We start from the raw sequence: 24,422 nt of genomic DNA on the forward strand, positions 1-24,422 counted from the left end.
GAATGACCACGCGGAGCCTGACTGCGCAGATTCCAAGGTGATATATTCAGCGCTCATGCTTGCGTCTAGCCTTCATTTCCGTCATCTGTGTTGCGCTCTTTTAAATATGACCTCCTGACATCCGTGGCTACACTCGCGCTTCTTTCTTCGTATTTCAACGGTCATTGCCTATCGACGGCGAAATAGTGTTCCTCGTTAAAGTGCATAAATACGTCACTAGCCGCAGTTGTAAATAGAACACGGCCGCACGAAAACCTTAAACCGGAAACATCATGTGCTACGGCCGCAGTAAACAGGCCCGCATGGTGACCAGCGGCTCCGGTGTGCCGCGAAAAGTCAAACAGAGCAGTTTTTCCGCATCGTGGCTGCTTGTTGCCTGACGCCTCCCGACAAATACGGCAATCTAGAGGTGGAAAAGGCCCCGGCATTATCGCGCAGAGAAGAGCCGAGTATGTATTTTCAGTGGACGTTGGTGAGACTATTCAGACGTAAGATGACAAGACCTGCCCTCAGAAAGCTGCGTTTTCTACTGGCAGAAAACATAGTTGTGAACTCCAGGCGGCCAGGCGTGACAGCTGCGAGGATCTGTGCGACGGGCAGTGTACGTCACACTCAACAACCGCGCTAGTCGTTAAGGGCGTCTATTTAGAAACTCGCGTGCAACAGTCTATGCTATCGTCTAGAGCGCACAAAAAGTGCGTTACTAATTTAACGGCTTCACTAGAGTTGAGGGCCATTAATGGGTCGAATTGAAGGTCTCTAATTACTGGTATCCATCCAGGGAAAAAAGAATCCCTACACGCTCAGCATAATACGTCGCCTCTGCAACGTAAGTATTTTGAACTACCTAATGGTTGATTTGCGAATGAAAAACGAAGTACCGCAGCCTGAATGCACATTCCAAGTCGTTCGCATGCTTTAGATAGAATAAAGGTGTGGTTCGCTCAGCAGTTCGAAACATCTTGCATAGCGTATGGCAGGCACTTATTGATGTGATATCCTTCTGTGCTTCAGCACATCATGTCTCCGTATCTAAATGTAAAAATAAGTGAAAGGGAAGGTGAAGAAATGGTTTTTCTTGGTAACTGTTTTCAAGACCTGGGTTACAGTAAAGTAAGTAAAGGAAATTTTAACTTCTACCTACCGGTTTTAGCGTCGCCTCTAATTAAGCGCCCAGATTTTTGAAGCAGGCGCTCAAAAAAGCAAAATATTCGAACGTATACAATTCATATTGTACTACAACCCTTCAAGCTCCTTAAAAAATAATTTTCACTTTCACTGCAAGTTTTTTTTTTTCATTTTGTGGTTTAACTTGTCCATTACGGCGAACACCAATGTGTACGCAAATTTTGTGTCTGTATCAGCCAGTGCTGGGGTAGGATATGCTACGAATGGCTGGAGGTGATACTTTGAACACTTTGTTATAAGTCACGTGGAGCCATTTTAAGGCCTTACATGCAAAATTAATTAAAAAGAAACCTTTAAACGATAAACGCTTTCGCGTGCCACGTAAGCACCGGTGCGGCTTTGGGACGTTTTTGCATCCGTTCGCTTTTCATCACGCGTTAGCGTTTTCAAAAGCCCTCTAAATACGATAATTTGCTTTGACAATTTCTCCTCCGAGAAATCAGACTGGAAAAGTCCTTTTCCCATACTATAGACACTCTCTATTGATAACGGCGGAGACGTCAGTACCCAACAAAAACTGCATAATTAACCATGAGGGAGAATTGAATGGCATGTGCTATGATGGCATCTTCCTTACAAATATCATAAGTTTTCAAAGCATTCCTCCGACAGGATCACAATTGTTGGCTGAAGTGTTCATCTGAAACTTAAAACGATGTTTGAAAAGGGAAAGTTGCTTATTTAAAATTTGACTACACTGGTTGATGCAGTTCTTCGTATGCCTTCAATGTTGCAAATTGATGAAAACACGGTAATAAATAAAGAAGTGCCTTGTGAAGTGCGCCCTTCCTGTGTTCTTCCCGTACTGCGATAATTTCATACCTAGTTCGATTATTAGATTACTGATATCTTCATAACAAAGCAATTATGAAGTTCAACGAATATTCTTCGAAATTACGTTCGCTACACTCCTCTAATAGCGACGCACGCATGATGGTACTTGATTAGAAGAACGTTATTTCTCGGAGACAACGAAAAATGTGGTGTGTTCCAAAAATACCAAGCATTGCTCATCTTTCACTGACATAATCCTTTCCTGCTTGTGCGTTGTATACAAACATAACCGTTTATGTAAGCGTCATGGCAGTTCCGAGAATTTTATGGTTCTTTTGAAATGCTATTCTTAATTGAAAAAGGAATGAAGAGAATGAAAAGTAGAAGGAAAGGAGAGGAAATTAAAGGAAAGGGAAGAGGCGAGGAATGAAGAAAGAAAGAAAGAAAGAAAGGAAGAAAGAAAGAAAGAAAGAAAGAAAGAAAGAAAGAAAGAAAGAAAGAAAGAAAGAAAGAAAGAAAGAAAGAAAGAAAGAAAGAGCGAACGAAAGGAAGAAAGAGCGAAAGAAAGGAAGAAATAGAAAGAAAGAAGGAAAGAAAGAAAGAAAGAAAGAAAGAAAGAAAGAAAAAGAAAGAAAGAAAGAAGGATGGAAAGAAAGCAATAAAGAAATAAAGGAAGAAAGAAAGAAAGAGAGAAAGAAAGGAAGAAAGAAAGAATATAACGCAGAAGGAAAGGAAGTGATTTTCTTGCTCTGCCAGAAGCAAAAAAAAAACAATCTTTTAGCCCTTTCAAATAGCTTATGTCGCCCCTGGAAACTGTGAAAATGCCCCGTTGTGACCAGTAATTTGTTTCTTTGAATTAGTTTAATTGCTTCAAACATCCAGCCAATACTTTGGCGATTCAATGAAAGAAATTTTTACTGCCGTACAATTTTTTATTCAATTCTTATGCAATTTTATTCAATTTTTATTCAATTCCGAGTTTTTATAAATTTTTTTTACATACAGAGCGGTCTCAAGACATTGAATGAGTGCGAAAATTAACGAAACAATCACAATCAAGTTACAGCAGTCACTACCGATAATAAAAATGCGCGTGTGTATGTCTGATGCACACTTGTCAGAATCATGTCAACGTAACTTATATTCAATTTTGAAGAATATTATCGCACAACTTGCACACTTCATTTTAAGAGGAAAAAGTTAGCGGTAAATAAGAGCTTAAGGAACAAGATAATAGTACAATGATGGCGTTGAATGTCTGCCATTTCCTGGTGTTATTTTGCCCTCGAGTGCAAAGTTTTTTTCCTGGCTCTTTCTTCTTTTTCTGAATATGGCCCAACTGGTTCAACAATCGACCGTTCTTTAACCTTCTGGTTTAATCATGCAGGAGCTGACACCAACATGACACAGAAGCTAACCCGACAGTCACAGCTCCAGAAAGAATTTTGCAAAGCGAAAGTGCGGCTGTTCTTCACCCCCTTTGTCGCTCTCGCTGTAGTCGGCACCTTGACCCTTTGGCTGCGGACCAACTGTGAAGACAGTTGGCAGCGCAGTCTAAGTGAGTATTCTGGGACGCTGGAACTCAGGACGTAACTAGGCGTTAGAGAAACTGCCCTCTGTTACCGCTACCAGTGCTACCTAGCGTGAGGCATAATACCGATGCTAAACTAGCTTTCCACACGTGCGCTGACATCGTTTCATCGCTTTGTTTCTTCCGTAAGCACCATTAGGGACTCCGTGCGAAATAGTTAGGATTATCTCAAAACCTGGAATCGGTATTTTTTAACCTTCACTGGCGTCGCATAGCTCACGGGCGCATTTTTCAAACCTCCGTCAAAACGCGGCTGTAGCCACTTGCATTCTGTTGTGCAACCTGCAGGAGGCAACAGCCACACTGCCACCACGAGGGGTACTGAGGCTAAATGCACTGCCTAGAACATGATATAAACTGTGCAGTCATGGTGAAAAGTAGCCAGGTTCGAGTTTTCTGCTGAGATATCCACCGGAAAATTGATGGCGCTCCTGAAGCTCTGTAGTTCTGAAGAAGAAAGTGCTGATTTTTTCCCGTCCCCCGGCGTATATGCAATCAACAGTACTCTTTCAAGCTATAAAGCCTGATCCTTTTATACTTTTAACCCACTTCTCTACTTTTAACGAGAAATGTTTGCGCGCGCTCTCTAAACGGCAAAGAAAGCAAAATCTTGCAGCTTCTCAGTCGATTACCTTTCAGAGTCTATATATACGCGTAGATGACTGATTATCCGGTGCTAGCACCAGCTCAGTAAACATGAGATTAACATTTTATTACTTTTAAGCGTCCGCATGTTTTAATAGGCGTGAGAGTATTAATGCAGGGAGTCGAAAATTCCGCAACCAGAGCCCTGATAATTGTTGACAGATCAACTTCAATCAATCAATCAATCAATCAATCAATCATTTTTTATTCAAGACAATAATACAAGACTATTGTCTTGGGGGACGTGACAAAAGGCGGAAAAGTGCCTGACGAGGTCACGCCACCCTGTGGCAAGCAGCGGTTTGACACTCATGCAGAGTTTCAACAGAGTTTACATGCAGAGAAATGTCTTAGATGAAACTGTATCCCCCAACCCCCTTATTATATATATATATATATTTTTTTTACAGTGCAAGAATATGTACAGGAAACAGAGTACAAGAATAAGTGCAGCAACTTCTGCTAGCAATACATGTTAACAAAACACTTCCAAACATAAAATACATGTAAACTATCGAACTTGAAGCACATGGAACATAAAATTGAAAACAAGAAGAAAAACATGAAAACATAACACACTAGTCTTCCGTTAAGAATAATCCCTTGAGTGTTTTCTTAAACCTGCTTAATGAAAGATTTTCAGTTAATAGGTCGTGAATGACGGGATAGTTGTTTAGTAAATCTGCTATCTGACAGCTTAATCTTTGATGTCCATAGTTTGTTCGAGCTCGGGGCTTGACTATGATGCTTTTTCTTAAATCGTACACACTTCTTTTTTCTTGGTATTTTGTTTCAAAGGTAGATTTATCCAACCGGTATTGGCGGTAAACTTCCAGGCTTAGTCTGTATTTGTAGAACTGAGGCATTTGGAGTATTCTATGCGATCTATAGTAGGGCGCACAACTAGAGGACAGCTCTAAGTTACTGATAGCGCGTATTGCTCTTTTTTGTATTGATAGTAAGGAATCTAAATTTGTTTTCGTTGTGGTTTGCCACACAAGAGAACAATAGCTAAAACGTGAATGTATAAGGGAGTAGTACACTAGTCGTTTGATAGAAGCTGGCAGGTAACACCTCAGTCTGTTTAAGATGCCTAAGGCACGAGAGAGATCAGTTCTAAGTGTGTGGATGTGAGCATTCCATAAGAGATTTTCGTGGAATGTCACACCTAGAAATCTGGTAGTAGAAGACTGTTGTATGTCCAGGCCATTAAATTTTAAACACGGAATTGTATACATTTCTGTACCTTTGGAACGAAAGAGTACATACTTTGTTTTGTTTATGTTTAATGCGAGCCGGTTACTTCCCAGCCATGAGGTTAAGCCCAACATCCAATTGTTCGCCTTTCTGAACAGCGCATCTAAATCCCTACCCGAAAAGAACACATTGGTGTCGTCCGCATATAAGACCAAATTCGAGGCACCCGGTATATTTACAATATCATTAATATAGCAGAAACTAATACTAATTAATATGGCAGAAACTAATACAGGGTGCACGTCAGTGCACCTCGCTCTGATGCGCGGCGGTGAAGTGTGAACAAACTAAGATTTGTCTTTTTTTTGCACTTTTGGGTTCTCGTATGGTCTTTTTTAGATAGATAGATAAAGAGGAGGAGAGAAAGACAGGGATGTTAACCAGAAAGGGGTTCCGGTTGGCTACCCTGCACTGGGGAAGAGGGATTAGGGGGCTAAAAGGAGGAAGAGAGAAGGGGAAAAGGCATAACACACACACACACACACGCATAACGCTGTCACAATTTGTCACTCAATCCAGTCGCTCTCAAGTAGACAAAGAGTGCCTTGTATGCCTTGAGGGCAGTCGACTGCTGTGGCCACGGACCGAGGATCTTTTGCTCTGTTAATGGGCGAGGATCGAGGCGGTCCAGGGCCCAACACAGTGTATGTCTTGCACTCGCAAATGCAGGGCACTCACAGAGAAGATGAGAGATGGTCTCCTCACAACCGCAGCTTTCACAGGCAGGACTGTCGGCCATCCCCATCCGGAAAGCATAGTGGTTTGTAAATGCAACGTCGATCCATGAACGACATAACAATGTTGCGTCGCGACGTGCTAAGTTACGTGGAAGACGAAGGCGCAGTCCAGGGTCCAGTGCCTTGAGGCGGAGGTTGCAAAACTCTCCCGTGTTCCACGCTAAAAGTGTGAGCTCCAGCGCCAAAGGGCGAAGCCCACACGCTGCGTCAGGTCTTGAGATTGGGATCCTCACTGGAAGTCCGTCGTTGTGAGCCGAACGCACAGCCGCATCGGCCTGGTGATTACCGTTAATACCACAGTGTCCTGGCAGCCATTGGAAAATGATGTCATGACCTTTGGAAACGGTGCCGTGGTACAGTAGACGGATCTCAGCAACAAGTTGTTCCTGCGACCCGCGGCGTAGCGCAGCTTGCAGGGCTTGAAGGCCTGCTTTAAAGTCGGTGAAAACCGTCCAGTCATGTGGAGGTTCCTGACTGATGAACTCTACCGCAGCCCGTAAGGCTGCGAGTTCCGCACCAGTTGAAGATGTTGGATAGGTCGTCTTCACTTTCATAAAGATGGATCTGGCCGGTATCACCACCGACCCCGCAGAACTGGTCGAGTGAACTGATCCATCTGTGTAAACATGTATGCGGTGACTGTGGTAAGAATGCAGGTGATTCAATGTCAGTTGTTTTAGAGCGGGTAGTGATACACCAGCTTTCTTCGTAATTCCAGGAATATAGAGGTGAACCCGAGGTTCATGAATACTCCATAAGGGTGAGCACGGTCTTGACGCAGGGGTGAACTCCGATGGAAGATATGCGCGATGAGCTTCAATGACTTTGGCGAATGCAGTACGCGGCCGAATTATTGGGAGTGTTGCGAGGTGATGACAGGGAACCCGTGTGAGGTGCCGAATATGTGTTCTCATGGTGTCAACAGCAATGTATGTAGTAACAGGATGTTCCCGGGCCACAAGAACAGTTGCTGCTGTTGATGCTCATCTAGGCAGTCCAAGGCAGATACGGAGAGCTTGCGCTTGCACCCTTTGAAGAGTCTTGATATTTGTCTTTCTAATAGAACTGAATATCAGAAGACTGTACCGCATGTAGCCCAGAAATAGGGAACGGTACAGTTGCAGCATAGAGCGCACTGATGCGCCCCAGGACTTTCCCCCGAGGAAGGAGAGGACGTGAACAATCGCAATTAGTCTCTTTCTCATGTCGTAGACATGTGGACTCCACGAGAGGTTCCTGTCGATGACAACACCAAGGAATCTGTGGCTTCTCTCATAGGGAATGGCTTCACCATTAATGCGAATGGTGTAGCGTGACATTATTTTGCGTGTGAACGCCACAAGTGAACACTTTTCGGTCGAAATGTTCAGGCCCTGCAAGCGAAGATAAGGTGTCAATATCGATGCCGCCTTTTGAAGTCTTGCACGAACTTGAGGACGGGTCACCCCTGATGCCCAAATACAGATATCATCTGCATATATAGAGATCTGAGCAGATTGTGGCAATACGTCGTCCAGGCCGATGAGAGCAAGGTTGAAGAGAACTGGGCTCAGCACTCCACCCTGAGGGACTCCGCGCGAATTTCGGTGTAAGGACGTTGGTCCGTCCGCAGTCAGGACAAAAAACGACCTCTGTGATAAACAGCTGCGTATCCAGCTGAACGTGCGGCCTCCGATCTCAGCAGCTTCCATTGCGTCCAAAATGGCCTGATGAGTTACGTTGTCGTACGCGCCCTTGATATCCAAAAACAATGCCACGGTCAATCTTTTCAAACTTTTGCTGTGGTGCACCGACGTTACAAGGTCAACCACGTTGTCGATAGAAGAGCGGCCCCGTCGGAACCCAGACATGAAGGTTGGATAAATCTGATATCGCTCCAAGTACCATTCCACGCGTGTGAGCAGCATTCTTTCCATGACTTTGCCGACGCAGCTGGCGAGTGCAATTGGACGGTATGATGAAAGGTCGAGAGGTGATTTCCCCGGCTTAAGAAGTGGAACCAGACGACTGGTCTTCCAATCATGAGAAACTATTCCAGCAGTCCATGACTTGTTATAAGTGTCCAAAAGAGCCCATCGAGCTTCTTTGCCAAGGTTGGCAAGTGCGGAGTACGTCACACCATTGGGCCCTGGTGATGATGACCTTCTACAACAAGCCAGCGCAGCATCAAGTTCTTCCATGGAGAATAGTGCATCCATCCGAGAATCCCGTGAGGGTAGAACATTGTTGCAGTGCAGCGTTGCGCCTGGATTCGGAGGGCCTGTTATTCTTGCGCAGAAATCTTCAGCTACCTCAACCACACTGCGCCTTTGGTGGAGCGCTACGGATTTGAACGGGTAGCGCTGTTGAGGGTACGTGCGATGACCCCGAATTACACTCCAAACGCGTGACAAAGGCTTCCGTGGATCAATTGTTTGGCAAAATGTCCTCCACCGTTTTGTTTGCAGTGCCTGAATTCTGCGCTGAATCTTCTTCTGTATGCGCCTAGCATCTCTTAGGTGTAGGCGCGACTTTGTGCGTCGGTATCTGCGCCCTGCCCTGTGCCGTTGTGATCGCAGTCACTGCAATTCGAAGTCAAAATCGGTGTAGTTAGCGACAGGGTTAAAGGGGCAGGTGGCGTGTTCCATGGCCTCCTTAATTTTTTGTTCAAGACCGGTAGAGAAGCCCTCTGCGCAAGCAGCCTCCATAAGTAATTTAAAAACTGTCCAGTCAATGCGCTGCCTCCACGTGGCTGGGGAAAATGTGGAATGGCCGGTAATAATCAGATAGGTTGGGATATGGTCGCTGCCATGGGTTTCTACATCCGAAAACCACCGGACGCTGTTGTTAAGGCACTTTGAAACGAAAGTCAAATCCAAGCAGCTGCTATAAGTCACCCCTCGTATATAAGTCGGGCTTCCGTCATTCAGGCACTGGAGGTCATGGTCAGAGGCGAAGGACACAAGCTGTCTTCCCCTAACGTCCATCCTAACGCCTCCCCACATGGTGTGATGAGCATTGAAGTCACCCATAATAACCCACGGAGCAGGTGTAGCTGCCATCAAACCACTCAACCTTCTGGCGTCGAAACGACTTGATGGCGCCAAGTACACCGCCAGTAGCGTAAACGTCAGGTCACGGCTCTTCACTGTCAGGCAAACGTACTGTCTTCGTTCGGAGGAAGTGGATGTTAAACTGATGTTGTCTTTTTATAAATTTATGAAACTGCCCCGATTTACACACAAACAATGTTGTTGTTTACACCTGTGCGATGTAATGTCATTATTTTTTGTACTTTGTATGTTACCGCTAATCTGTGTATTAAGACACATCTTGATTTACAGGAGCATACAAGAGGGCCAAGAATGGGAACTGCAGTAAGTACTAGTAGGACTCAACCCTTTTTCAATGCATCCGCGGCACGTGACAAAGAATACAAATGTGCATTTAGAGTTAGGTATCGTCCAGTACGCGGCTGCACTAATCTTGCTCTTTGTACTGCATATACGCAGCAAAATTTCGTGAGGCATGAAGCAAGTACGTGTCGCAGCGCTGGTTACTTACTAGCTGCAGCCTTCACGTCCGCTTGGTTGTGAAACAGAATCTATCGGCGCGGGATAGATTAGTTTGGCTTGGTTTGTGTTATGGGGTTTTAACGTCCCAAAGCGATTCAGGCTATGAGGGACGCCGTAGTGAAGGTCTCCGGAAATTTCGACCACCTGGGCTTCTGTAGCGTGCCCTGACATCGCACAGTACACGGGACTCTAGGCTGGATCGATTGAAGAGAGGATCAAATCTCTGCATTCTGAAGCTGCACAATGGTTACGAGAGGCATAGGTGGCTGGAGCGTCACGTCTATTACGCCTTAATGACATGCTAGCACGGACATCGTAGTCTTTGCGCACAGATGTCTCCCCTGTTCCCTGAACGCGAATGCAGCTGGAAGTTCCTTGAGGCTAATCCAGAACCCCGAACGACGCACTGAGCAGAATACTGAAAAAATACCGGTGCACTGCAGGGCGGAGCCGTGTTCTCCAGGCGACAGGCACATAAGGAGGACCCAGCAGATTAGCACTTCGAACGGTTACTGCGTAATGTAAAAACCTATGTTCAAGAAAGAAAAGGCAATCGAAGGAGAGCAGCAGAGAAGTGTACACTTAGCTGCCGTATATTTGAAGGCCGCGGTTCTCACTATGTAGCTGGAGAGAGAGAGAGGGAGAAAAAACATTTATTTGCACCCCTCAAAATGTTGATGGGTATCCGAGGCGCCATTCGGTCCCAGCCATGTCCTCCCCCTCAGCCGTCGACCGGGATCTCTTGGATTTCAGCAGCGGCCAAGGCGAGACGGATGACTTCACGTTGTTTAGTTTTGTCCTCGTTATGAAGCAGTCCCTCCCAGGACTCATCCGTTCTATCAAGGTGTCCAAAGCCCGGACATGTCCATATCATATGGATCATGTCCGCTATGTCCTCGCAACGTTTGCACCTGGGGCTAAATATCTCCGGGTGCCTCTTAAATCAGATGTGTCCCTGGCCGCGTGGGAGGCTGAGAATTTGCACCATACACCAGCGTAGATTAAGAAACAAAGAAACCAGCGTTGCGCACTTTTATGAAGCTTCAGTTGCGGGCTGTTATCTATCTATTGGCTCCCAAAGCTGTAGGTCATATTGAAAAGCACGAGAAATTAAAATAGTCATAAGAAAGCTGTATAGGCATAAGTAGTGTGTCATCATGGCAGTCGCTTCCGGTGGTGTTAGGACAAGCAACACAAGCGTTTATCAACCATTACTGCGCCTTGAAAGCAGTTTAGGCAGCACCGCTTTCCGATAATAAAATGCAAATTATTAAGAGGCTAGAATGGAGCTGCAAATGTTTATCAGCGCTTATCTAAGTTTTCATTTTCTCGACAAATTTTAGGCTGACACACTGGCTACGCGTAAGCCATAACTACTACCTGGTCTTTAACGGTTACCGTTGGCCACTAACGCTTGTGCTGTACCGGTTGAATTAAAATCTTTATCAGTTTTATTTTAAAAACCTTCAGAGATACATTGCTGCGATCTGTGCATGCGAACTGCGCGCAAGTGCGGGCATAGTGTACACCCGGCCAAAACTTTAGCTGGCGTGCGTGACGGAGCTTATAACGGAGCAAACTTGCGAAAGTATCAAATCTAAGCAGTGCTTCACTAAGCCCGTACTTAATATTGAACTTTCCGCAAGTTGGCTTCGTCGTAAAACGCAGGAGCGCTGAAAAAGCGGCCGTCAGCAAGACAGCTAAAGATTGGGCCTGCCATACGTGATAGAGCTCAATTAAAGACGAGTACCTAAATAAAATCAAATTTTCAGCTTTATTGCATGCAATATTGCGATATTTAAGGCCGCCATAATCGATAGCGAGCCCAGGTTTTCAATATTCTGAACTCTATTTTGGATTCTGAACGAACCAAAGTACCCTTTTGAAAGCTCATTGAGTCTGCTTTCCTCGCATTGCACGCTGATAAAAAGACATCGCTGTTTATGGTGTCCTCGCCGAAATCACATTAACCTTTTCTAAATCATAAAATACACAAACTACGTCGGCATTTGCTGCATTATACATGCGACCGATGCCTTTTTATCATTGTGAAACGCAGCAAAGGCAACATAACGAAATTCCAGAAAATTATTTTTCCCACTTGATATTTTGAACCACAGTGCTGCTTCAGAAAATTTAACAATTGAGCTTGCCTTCGCTATTGATGTCCTTCAGATTCGCAATATAGCTTAGACCCTATAACCAAAAATTAATTAATTGATTAGTTAATTATAGTTTATTGTCTTATAATAAAGCTGAATCACCTCTATAATGCCCGTACGCTGACCTCACCGACGCTTCTCATATTGTCTTCAAAATGGAAGTCTTTAAAGACTGAAAAAACCACGCCGTATATAACCAAAGTACTTTCATGTGAAATCGACTGCTCGAGACGCGCTTTTGTTTTCTTCCTCAACCTTTGCTATTAACCCAGTGAACGTCACGCTTAGTTGGTCTATTTAATTTTCTTGCTCAAAGTCATCAAGTTTACCATTTCATTCCGCCAATAACTGATCATCACACCAATTATGCACATTCATTGGACTGCCTGAAGTGGAAAATGTGTCAGCACGAAGAAATTACGCATGCTTGCTTATGATGCGGATTTCAGCTCGGATAACAAAAAAAATCTTGAATGCATTCACGAACGCACAGCCTTGCACTATTCGATGGTTTTGATTAATGATTTTAAGACTGGGTTTAACATTTCTCGCAGCGAACTACACAAGCATATATCCCAAGCACTGCGCAGAGCCGAAAAAAACCTAACAGTTACTTGTGCATTTAGTTTGCCAATGGACAAAGGTCCCGAGCCAGCATTGCTTTTAACGGGCTTGTGTTCTGATAAAAAAAAAAAACGAATATATGCGCTCTTCCAGGTAATCACTGCGCCCTACATTTTAAGCTGATTAAACTATAAAAGAGCGGAACGGCTTCTATTTCTTGACTAATGTGTCTAAATGGGTTATCTTATTACATTTACAGCCGTGGTCGAAACAAAAGAACGGATGTGCGGCGAAACAGTCGAGGCGGTGTTCCTCGCTGATACAGAAGGACAATTTCCGCTAATATCATTAGCCATGTCGGCCGTCAGTACCGACCACCCCGTAACTCAAAGGGGCATTTTTACATTGAGTTGTAAGAAAAGTATGGAATGTGGTCATACGCTACGGCAACATATTTAAGGTAATAGAGAGCTTTAGTATTGGGTCACCGCGCATAGGGTGATCCTTTCTACACGCACATAACGTTAGCGGAACGAGCCCACATTCACGGCTTACAGAATAGGGTCGCAAGCTGTCGCTTATCGTCGTTTGCACACAGCGCCATGACGGCAAAAAGAAAGGTAGTAGAAAAATATATTTTATGCGAAACGTTTTTTCTTTACAAAATGGTAATACAATAATATAGAAATCAATTCTCTAGTCGTTGTGGCTTCCACACCGTCTTAGAAAACACACCGTAACTATTTTTAGCCAATACACGTTTCCGCTTACTGTGTTTCTATGACAACCCCGTAAATGTTCCCAGTTAGGACTATGATCGATGAGTTCGAGAAGTGATATACAAAAATAGGCATTTTACAATTAAATCTTTGCGTCGAGTGAAGTTGAAACGAAGCGAAATCACGCGGCACTATTCAGTTATGCTACGAACAACTCACAGCAGCGTATCCACGGTGAATTCGTGGTGAAGCAAGCGGTCTCCGCTTAGTTTCACGACGCTATGTTTCCTACGCTATCCGGCGTTACGGGGCCACACTATTTCGCCGATTTAGAGTTAGCGTCGCCCGCTCATTCAAACACCCACGGGTCATTAATGCTCTTCGCATGCGCAGTAGCGTACCGCTATTCCCCTGTGCCCCAACAATCTCAGTTGTTAAACTGTGGCAGCGCTCGCTGCGAGCATAGTTATGATATCAGTAGATAATCAGCGAGGCTGGCGAATATTCATAACTCCGGCGATAGTTTTCGATATTCAGCGTCATGGGGCATGAGGTAGCATCCTCGTAAACTGAAAGCGTTTTTCCGGGCTATACCGGCTTGCCTTATTCACGCCCTTTACAAGGCATCACTTTTCTTTATGATTAGTGCCTCCGACAAGAATGTTGTCGGAGGCTTCACTGAAGTGTCCCTATAGAATTGTCTTAAAGGCCTCTATTACAGCCACAGCTAGATCGATATATTCTAGATACACTAAAGTTATGCGCCGAAATGTCACTCTGACTTTGCAAGATATTCTCTGAATTTTCTTAACTATTTCTTTCGATTTAACGCGCTACCCTCCGTTACCTGTTTGGCCCGCAGTGAGGCATAATTAAATGAGAAATGTGCTGCTGGGTGCATGCTGAGAAGGCATTGCAAGCTCGACAAGATAGCCAGGCAACGTGTATACATTTGTAGTGCTGTGTTTGGTCAGTGCCTAGTGAGTAACTGTGTTCTACATATTAAGGTGCTCCATAGTGCCTTCCAATGGGAAAGTATAATTCTATTTTGTGAACTTAAGCAATGATTTCAATTCATTTCATAATAGTTAACAATGGCACAGTGCCTAGCTACGCGGCCTATGAACAAGAAATATGACAACACTTTTTCTTTAAGTATTGACGATAACCCTTTGGGAGTTTGTTGCTTTTTAAAGTGAATTAAAATGTGTTAACAATGTAAAAAGCTTCTGTTGCAATAAATTACTAGCCTCATTATAATCACTAATAAAAATACTCCTAAATAAAATTATGCTTCTAAATGCAGCTTGTGGTCTGTGCGAATCCCGGTGAAAAGGAACAACATTCTTTTGTTAATCATTACACATAGGAGGTTTCACCGACACGATTAGCAAGTGTGGTTTCATCCTCGTTAGTACGATTTCCGAACAAGGGCCTCTCTCACTGAACTACCTCAGGATATTTCTGAATCTCATTTCCGAAATTCACTCTCTGCTTTCCCTTGCCCAGTGAATTATCACTTTGGTGGCCTAAGTTAGTATGAGTTATCTTTATCCCGAATTACATTTTCCTGTCTACATCCATTCTTTTTCTTTATTTCGGTTAATATATAATTCAGCCTATTTTTGTTTGGCATCCGTCTAAAAGGACTTAGTAAATGTTTCTTCAACGCTGTTCTCCACAGTTCTGGGAAGCTGTTTGAAAAAAAAAGTATCTGAGCGTGTTAAGAAAATTAGTGGGTCAAGTAAGCACCGCCTTAAGGGTCATCGCGCCTTAGCGCCCGTGCACCGTGCTACCGTCACCGGAGTATCCGGAGCCTGCACGCTCTCAGTGCGCATACACAGATCGCCTTGAGGGCCTCAGATGGCGCTAGGTACCCAGCAGCTTCGCGCGCTCCTGCCGTATCAGGACCAACGAGCACGTGCACATGGTACGCGGTATGGTAAAGGCGTCTAATGTCTCCCTCCAGCGCTTTCTCTACACACACACTCACTGTTCTTAGTTCACATTCACTTATCACAATTATCACAGCACAGTTTCCACATTCTTCTCTTTGAACTCTTCCGCACTAAAATTTTGGCAGATAATGTTGGTTTAGTTAGTATTAGTTAGTATGTCACCACTAATTAGCGAGTCTCTAGTTCCCTTCACTAATTGCCACATTACTAAACTTGAAAGTAAGGCAGCACTACACACACTTAACCTCACCCCCTGTACACCAGTCAAGTGAACGCGCCTACGTGGCTAGTGAGTAGCGTGCTTGCTTGGCGACCCAGTGGTGGTGTGTTTATTTATACAAGCTTTTCTATAAATAAAATCAATTACATTATAAAGTTAGATGATTTAAGACATGCGCGGGCTTTTAATTCACCCCGCTAGAAATTCTGTGTTCAATTATTTTCATTCCAGACATCCACGCGTGACGTTACGCGTGACGTACTGGCTCGGCACAGCACCGCCGCTTCTTGAACGACGCCTGGTTTACCGTTGAACGGGAGCCTTAACGCTGTAGCGCTAAAACAACCTGCTAGCATATCCTAGCTGGTCTTTAACATGGCCCAATTAGATGTCTTTCATCTTTGTTCGCAGATACGGATAATGGAACCGGCAACCACATATGGTTCCTGGAAACTTCTTCCCGCCGCACGTTGAGTGCCAGGGAGGCCTGCAGTATCGAGTCGGCATGCGTGCACAACTTACACTACACCGTCCATCTTCTTTCGACCGGGAACATAACGGACGCCGACTGCCCGTACCACCGCGTGCTTTCTACACTGGGCAACTTCCGCTCGGAGTCTCTGAACGCCACATCGGAGCTGGCCGCCACTCCTCTGGCCGCACTGCACGCAGAAGGAGCCCTTCTGGGGGGACCATACTATACAGCGCACCTAAGCGATTTTCTTCGATACGCTGTGCTTTGGAAGCGAGGCGGTGTGTATCTGGACACCGACGTCATAGTATTTAAGTCACTGAATGGCATCACAAACAGTGCCGTGTACCAAGACGACGACGGTGTCGTGGCCAACGGGATACTGTTCTTCGACCGGCAGCACCCGGTGCTTGAAGCCCTCATGACGATGTGCGCCGACAATTACAATCCATATGTGTGGGCCGCCTGCGGCCCTGCTATCATGTCGCTACTGCCGACGCACGTGGTACTCCGCGAGTACGTCAACTTTCTGGACAAGACGACATTCCTGGCTGTCCCGTATCAGGAATGGGAGAGTTTGTTTGAAAGTAACCGGACACAGTGGGTGATGGGGATTACAAATAGCAGCTACGGCTCACATTTCTGGAACAATCTGAGCAAAGAGAGGAGTGTGACGCCTGGATCCGGTTGCGCAGTGGACGTCATGGCTAAGGCCCACTGTCCCCGTGTGTACAAGCTCGCGTCCACGCAGTCGTACTTGTGATGCATATGTATACTTTAGAATGCAGTAATTGATTCGTCAAACATGACGGTCTAATCAACGAACAGGGCTTTGATGAGGGCGACTGCTGAGGTTCTCCTGTGACATTCTATAAAAATGCGGGTAGGCTGGTCGATTCACCGTACCATTTTATCTCAACAGAAGCAACCATCTTGATTTTTTTCTGGTTCTGCGTCATCAGTACAAGCTTTGATGCTAAGTGACTGCTGGGAGGACAGTAACTTGAGGCCAAAAATTACGAACGGTTAGTGTGGCTTGTCTAAATGCGAATTAGGGCCGCTAGCACTTCGGTGTTCACTTCAGTCTTGGTTCGAGGCTCGGTTTTCAACGTATAATAGGCATCACATAATTATCAGCGAAATGGATGAGCGATATCGGTAAGCGGGTGTTAGTGCTAGCGCACAAAATCTGGAGGCGACAATTAAGCTTCATCGTAAGGGTATCACGCCATAACGTTAATTGGTTATTGGTTACGGTCGTTCTCTGCTCTTGATGCATAGATCGCTGGGAACATTCATACCACTCCTGGCGCTACGGAAAAGTGGTGTACCGATAGCCACTCCCCTGCGATAGGAGGTGCTGCCGCAGGAGTGGCCTGTGGGACACAGGAGCAACCTGCGTCTGTAGGCTGGCAGTGACGACCGAGCAACCTGCGTTGATAGACAGACAGCGGTGAAATCGATGAATGGAGGTCTCAGTGCTTGCGTACTTAATTGTCTTATTACCTCAATAGCCTGTTCCACACTGGCAAAGACGAATCACCGTTTATTTGTGCTGCCTGATTCATACTGTGAAGTGATTTTTAGTGTGCGAGCTCTAAAACTCTCCGTCTCAGATTTCGCCGATGTTTGTTTGTCTGAATCCTCTCCGTAGCCTTGAAGTAGCACAAGAAAAGCAACATGGATCTCACAAGTCCCACCGGTGGCAGCACCTGCCATTGCAGGACAGTAGCGCATCGCTTAAACTCTGCACTACTACGCTACGAGTAGTATGAGGACACCCAGAGATCTATGAATGTAATGTAGAGAATGACCAATTCTGCATTTATGAGCATTAACCCATTAGCACTATCAAAACCACTTCCATCCGTGTGTAAAGGATCCGAACACTGCAATCGTAGTGAAAGCAGAATTCCTAGCACACCCTATTCGGATTTGACTTGACTACTCAAATTGATTGTCAATTGCTTATCCTTCTCTTGAGAGCCACGTTATATTTCTAAGGCTTAAATACCGAACGGAAGAGCCTAACGCTTTTTAACTGTTTCAAGCATTTGAGAGGTTGGAAGATGCCTCCAGGCGCTCAGATGTGGAACATTCTATCATTACAGGTGCACTAAGTAGCCAAGTTGGCGATTCTTAGTGAACTAGAGCTTCCCTGACCTTCCCTGACGTCTTTCTTTATTTCACTAAAATTATCTTCGCAAACTGTAGCCGCATCCATTATTTCCTGGACTAAGCAAATTTTTTTCCGCACAATGCCACCGAGTAGACGTTACCCAGTAAACACTGATATTGATCGACAGGAAGCCAGAATTTTAAGTTTGGTTGTGAGTCTATGGTTGTTTGCGATCTTAAACTAGGAGTTTTAGCAGCAGCCGATCTTCTGTGGACATTTTTCAAATCAGTTCGTTGTGCCCAAAATATACATAACTCAAAAAAGTGGGTTAGCATAGAAAACGATTTAAATGATCTTGAAGAGTGTTGTGCGCGCTTGCGAATGCATATGAGCCCCCCGAAAAACGATACACCCGGGTTCGAACCCGACCGCGGCGGCCACGTTTCGATGGAGGCGAAACGTAAAGGCACCCGTGCGCTGTGCGATGTCAGTGCACGTTAAAGATCTCCAGGTGGTCGAAATTATTCTGGAGGCCTCCACTACGATACCACTTTCTTCCTTTCTTCTTTAACTCCCTCCTTTATCCCTTCCCTTACGGCGTGGTTCAGGTGACCGCCAAGATGTGAGACATACTGCGCCATTTGCTTTCCCCAAAAACCAGAAATAAAAAAAATCCGTGATTTGTATAAAATAACTGCACAGAATTGTGAAGCTGTCATGCATAATACCAAATTCGCATTGCTAAGTAAGTTTTATAAGCATCGCTGATATTTAACGCCCCAACTGTCCTGTTAAAATCGCAATAATTACGTGATCGCTAAAGCGTTGCTTTACCTCATGTGAGGAAGGTTAGCTCTACTGAAACGAGAGCCCTCTTTTGGAGGAGCTTTAAGAGACTTCCTTGAGGAACATATAGCAGTTCTGTACATAGTCTCAGATCATGCTTCAGTACTCATGTGGATTATCAAAACGCAAGGTTAAAGAGCAGTGATTTAAGATTAGTGAAGGTTTAAAACTCAGGGGCCGATTTTGTTGCAGGATTTGTTGTCAAGGGTGAAAATATCTCACATGCACAGGAGGTATTTGTCTGGTACGCATGTGATGACAACTGGAAAGAGCTAAAGCCAAAATTATGTCGGAATATATTCTACTTTAGAACAGGTAATAAACGGTAAGAATAGCTACGTGGCCGCTTTACATTTCGTCACAAAGATAAAATGTCATTAATTCAATGGGGACTATTAACAAAAAAAGTGAGTTGTGAAAACTATTTGTTCACTGAGGTTTGAGAGTGCCGTCTGCCACACACACACACAAAAAATTGTAGTAGCATTTTTATAGACGTTTTTGTGCATCACTGTAAGGCAGAATGCATCATTTTTATTTGCAACTCGTATGTGTCCCTTGCCGTTGAATATTGGTCTATTTATTCTATTTTTGTTCCTGCATTCAAATATGTTTGCGCGGTACCTGCATTATCTTGTGTTCTATGTTTCTTCATTTATTTCTGTTTGACAGTACACACGCTGCAAACCGATGGAGATCGGGCTAAAGAAGTCTAACAACGCCTGAAAAGGCCTGCCCCCCTCATGCAAAATAACAAAAATAAATTCAGTAGCATTTAGCAATGTTACAAAATTTGCACAGCTAACACACAAGACACACTTGAACAGCGACCATGACATAATGAGAATAACCAGTTGCACAAAACGTATAGGAAACAAAGGAACGAAGATAAAGGAGATTGATGTCATCTAGAAGGTTACAGAAAATTACGGATAGCTTACAGAAGATTACAGAAAAAACATACATATTCATAGAAATTCTTTGTACCTGACACCAGGCGTATTTTGCAGGGGCAGGTTTGTTAGTACAGAGTAAATGTTGAATGGTATGGGGTATTGTGTGCGTAAAGTTTTGGAAGCCACACTTTGTACCTGATTTGAGTGCTCGCAATTGAGATTGCTTAAAGGTGTATTCAGTTCGAATAATTAAATGTATAGTTTCAAAAGCGTATTTTATTTTTCCCTTAAGTCTTCTTGCATAAATGGCTAGTTTTGTATTCCGGGCAGCCTTGATGGCAAGCAAACTATGATAGGGAAGGGATGGTCCAGCGGTCTCACAGAAAAACTAAATGACAAATCGCCTGTGTACACATCTTTTCGCCGTGTCCGTATTTTGTCAAGATTTGTGAAGGTGTTTCGTTTCCAAGGTAAGTAAACGATATTCTGCATGGGACAGCTCTAGAAAAAAAATTAGTTTACATTCAGGGGCAAAAATATGAGGAATTTAAGATACCAACAGAACGAGCAATTTTAGTGCCAATATAGTCTGTGTGTTGGGTCTATAGTGAATAAGCCTCAAAAATTGACTCCCAGGAAATTTGCAGAGCTGAAACGAGTTTTCGTGATTTCTTCGATGTGAAGTCGGAAGTCATTTGGAATAGCGTTATTTCTCGCTCTGGGCGCTATATATCTCGTTTTTCTGAATTTCAGTTCTAATCTATTTGATTTTAACCAAACTGATTACAGAGATAACCAATCAAAGAATTTGCAGCATAATTTTCCTATATGTCTCAGACGACTTAGGTTATACATGCAGATAAAAAAATAAAATAGGCATGTATAAAATTACCAAATTTTATCAGCTTTCTTTGCTACCACACACATTCTAAACGCAATCACTCCTACCACCACCCCTTTCCACATTAAAAAATTGGGCTCCAGAAAAGTGCTTTCACTTCCACTATTTGCTCAGTTTCTGTCGCCAAATCCTGTGCGCTGTCTCTCGTATGGTATACCATTGTTCCGCGAGATATACCGAGCCGTGTAATGGTTACGACGATGCTGCGTGCCCTAAGGCCGAGGCAGGGCTGAACGCTCTGAACGCGATGAACGCAGGGCTGAACATAATGGGCAAGCATTCCATTTTCAATGGGCATAAAACTTGCTACCGTCTACTTCGGACAACGCTAGAAAGAACCAAAAGGGATCCTCAGAAAATAAAAAAGTAGCTACTCAAACGAAAGGTGACTTAGGTTCATTGGCAATTCTCCCGAAACTGACGGCCGCTTATTAGCCTGAGAAGGAGCGGTGCTCGCGGGGCCATGCCATTTCCTTCGTAACCTTAGCGGTTCACCGACACAGCCCGATGTTTTCATCAGTGCTTTGGTGTGAAAAAGTTAACATTGATAATTTGGGGGCGCTGTTGCATACATGTTGCGCGTTAAATAGGTAGAAGGGCCGTGAAGTGTCATTGCGTTAGTTTTCTGGTGCCTAGCAACGAAAGAAAGTGCGGCAACCGGAAGTTTCCATGCTGCATTGGAACGCTCGCACAGCCATGCCAGCGCAGTTTTCATCAGGTACCCAGCCTCTGTTTCTAAGAAGATTCGCGTGGAATGCAGCGGTCTATGTATTGTTAGATGCGGGCCCCTGGTTCGCCTGTGCCGTCTCTCGCCAAGGTCGGTGTCGCTGGGTTCCGGATCGGGAGACTGCTGTAGTGGGGGTGACGAAGAGATGAGAGGGTCTTCGAGGCGAAGAAGAGACTGAAGGGTTTATTTACATTTATACAAAGATTGAAAGAGTGAATCGGGAGCTGGCTGATCACACGCGAGATCGGTGCTTAAATAGGGTCCGCTGTCCCCAGGTCCCTAGTTGGGGAATCTAGTTCATTAAAAATGCGTCGAATCACTGTGATGTAGATCACGTGTCCAGTCTTCCGGGTCCGCCCCCAGCCACACACTCTTGCCACTTCTGGCAGATTAGGGTCCGCGCTGTCCAGGCTTCAGTGATGAATAGCCCGAAGGGGGTCCCATGGCCGCGTCAAAGGTCAGTCACCTGCACTTCACAGCGGTAGCGTGGGAGCGAAAGGATCCCACCGCAGTTCGCAGAAGCTTTCACGTAGAGCGTGGGAAAGCACAGTCTAAGACGAAGTTGTTTTCGAAGCACGAGGATTCCGGAGACGTTGGCTTAGTCAAGCCGGGCCGCATTTGCCACGGCTCATTTGCAGTCCCGCCGCTCGCCGGCTCCCCCGTCGTCCCCTCCGGGAGAAACATGTCCCGGGTGGATCCGGCGTTGAGAACAAAAGACAGGTTCACCAAAGCCATTCTCAGACAGCGGAGGGCCGTTTCACCCCGTAAACAGCAGGGGGGGGGGGGAGGACCCTTGTAGACGCCACCACCTACACTCGTAGCGCTGCAACCACATCGACGGCCCTTTGAAGCCTCGGTAGATTGATGATTCCCAGTGGCTTGAATATTCTTGGCATGTTGGCGTCTCCAAACGTAACAGCTCCTCCGCGGCCAGGACAATCTCGATCGGCCAGTGGTCACAATCACTGGTCGAGGAGAGATGACTTGAGTTGTAGCGTGGGAGGCCCTTCTTCATCTTGTCTGCAAGCACAGAGTAGAGTCCTAAACCTCGGACAACGGAGGCATTAGTCGAAATCAGCCACTCAACATGGCGCCACTCCCCAGGCAGTGCACGAAATTCACCCGAGAGCCGCCAGGCTGTTATGCAATACTACTGCATTGTCAATGTAAACGTAAGCACAAAATTTTGTAGCTGACAGCAGTAATCTCGGCTACTAAAAACAGCTTCCATGTCTGCCAAATTTTTAACTTAAAACAAAGTAGCATTTCCTTCCTCGTTTTTACACGCACACACAAAAAAGAGGAATAAAAAAAACAGCTACTTCGAATTGCTACGTGGGGCGAAACATGGCTCACCACCCCCGCGTCGAAAGGATTAGTCCTTCAGCCGCGCCCGCCGGGGTCGCGCTCTGACTGATTGTACTGCTGTCAACTCGTGACAAAGGGCAACTGAAAAAAGACATTCCTGATCGCCATTGTCATCTCCATGGCCCCTCGACGCGCTCAAAAGGCCCTGGTAGCCCATGCAGTGCCGATAACTGATTCCGGGCAACGGACAGCGACCGAAGCGAGAAGCTGCTCTCTGTTCTCGCCCCAAGGAAGCCCGCCTACCCTTTCGCCCTGCGCGCTTCCTCGAATACAGTGCGGAAAGTGAAGGGCCCATCCTTCTAAAGTGTGCGCGCCAAACACACCTGCATGTGTGCTGTCTGTTGCTCGACCCCTGAGCTCGCATGCACCGGGTGTCTCGCAAACTAGCGCCTTCTGATCTTTCCTGCCGCTTTGCCTTTTTCTTTACCGCCTTTCTGTCAGGTCCGGATTGTCTGGGTCTTAACGCTGGCCGATGCCCTTTCAAGAACCTCGCTCCTGTTCTGCTTGCAAGATGCGCTTTTCTCTTTCTGTTACTGCGGTCACCTTTAGAAGCACCTGCGCGTGCCGCCTGACCAGTAACTGTAGCTGCAAGATTACAAGGCCCAATGCGGGAAGGCTTTTCTTTCCCTTCTACCGCACTTTTATCTGCGTTAACGTTAGCACCTGTCTGCGCCCCTGAATTTAGAGCTTGGCATTTCAATCGTTTTTTTTGGTCCTTGCCCTCTTCCTGTTTTTACGCCTAGACACTTCCGTTTGTGTCTCCTGATCGCAACTAGCTTGATCTAGTTTTTCAGAGGCACCTCGGAGACCTTCATCCAATTGCAAACTGGCCGCTTTGCCTTCGCAGGTCAGTGTCAGCTCCACACCGCTGACAGACGAACCTTCCGCTGCCCCCGAGCTGGGCAGTTCGCTTTCCTGAAGGCAGTCATCCACCGCCCGCTTATCGGCCTGAGCGCTTACCCCTGAAACGCCCCGCTCGTCTGCAATTGAGTTTTCGTCCTCTGTCTCCGCGTGGCTTTCGATACTGCGTTTCAACATTACAGCTCCGCAATCTTCATCACGGTTGTGCGCTGTTTCACAATACTGTTTTACGTCGTCACGTCTGTCCAACTGGAACGATCCGGCCTGACTCGCTCTCTCTGGAGTCTTGCCTCTCGAGATCTCATCCAGTTTCTTTAGCTCATACGTGAGATGTAACCTTCTGAGCTCCCGCTCCTTTTTCTCTGCCGCTAGCCTTTGTTCCTCTATGTTTCTCCGCTCATCTTCCTTTTCTTTCGCTCTGCATTGAGCAGTTCCCACGTATCGCTAATTATTCTTTCCTCGGCGGTTTCCAACAGCAATTTGCAAATGTCCGTCTTTTTGATCTTAACCCCTACATCGACACCCAACTCTTCGCACAATGACAGCAAATCTGACCTTAGCAACTTCATTAAATCCATGTTTGCTGCTCTGATCCTTGACTTTGCTGAACAACTGTTGACGTGAGCTACACACACTCAGACTCACTGATCAACTTCCCTCGATTCCCAGCAGTTCAAAGTTATTAACCCAAACATTTGAAGCCTGGCGAATCTCAAGCAAGGTCAAGCACTCACCCACGGAAGCAACACCACACCGCATGGTCGATCCAACCGCTGCCAACCAGTTGTTAGATGCGGGCCCCTGGTTCGCCTGTGCCGTCTCTCGCCAAGGTCGGTGTCGCTGGGTTCCGGATCGGGAGACTG

The 24,422-nt window shown here is 45.5% G+C and overlaps 1 protein-coding gene across 1 annotated transcript; it reads left to right on the forward strand.

The window, feature by feature from the left end:
• The first annotated feature begins 490 nt into the window (after nt 1-490).
• On the forward strand, nt 491-19,974 carry LOC144124873 (lactosylceramide 4-alpha-galactosyltransferase-like). The gene is made up of 4 exons (XM_077657794.1): nt 491-829; nt 3,350-3,520; nt 9,516-9,548; nt 15,781-19,974. The coding sequence occupies exons 2-4, from the start codon at nt 3,364-3,366 to the stop codon at nt 16,602-16,604; spliced, it is 1,014 nt and encodes a 337-aa protein (XP_077513920.1). The 5' UTR covers nt 491-829; nt 3,350-3,363; the 3' UTR covers nt 16,605-19,974.
• The last annotated feature ends 4,448 nt before the right edge of the window (nt 19,975-24,422 follow it).

This window comes from Amblyomma americanum, chromosome 3 (genome assembly GCF_052857255.1).
Source record: "Amblyomma americanum isolate KBUSLIRL-KWMA chromosome 3, ASM5285725v1, whole genome shotgun sequence".
Classification (NCBI taxonomy): domain Eukaryota; kingdom Metazoa; phylum Arthropoda; class Arachnida; order Ixodida; family Ixodidae; genus Amblyomma; species Amblyomma americanum.

Excerpts from the sequence above, each read along its gene's own strand:
- LOC144124873 (XM_077657794.1), top strand. The coding sequence starts at position 3,364 with ATGACACAGAAGCTAACCCGACAGTCACAGCTCCAGAAAGAATTTTGC. Across the intron at positions 3,521-9,515 it reads CAGTTGGCAGCGCAGTCTAA|GAGCATACAAGAGGGCCAAG; the intron begins GTGAGTATTCTG and ends CTTGATTTACAG. Across the intron at positions 9,549-15,780 it reads GGCCAAGAATGGGAACTGCA|ATACGGATAATGGAACCGGC; the intron begins GTAAGTACTAGT and ends CTTTGTTCGCAG.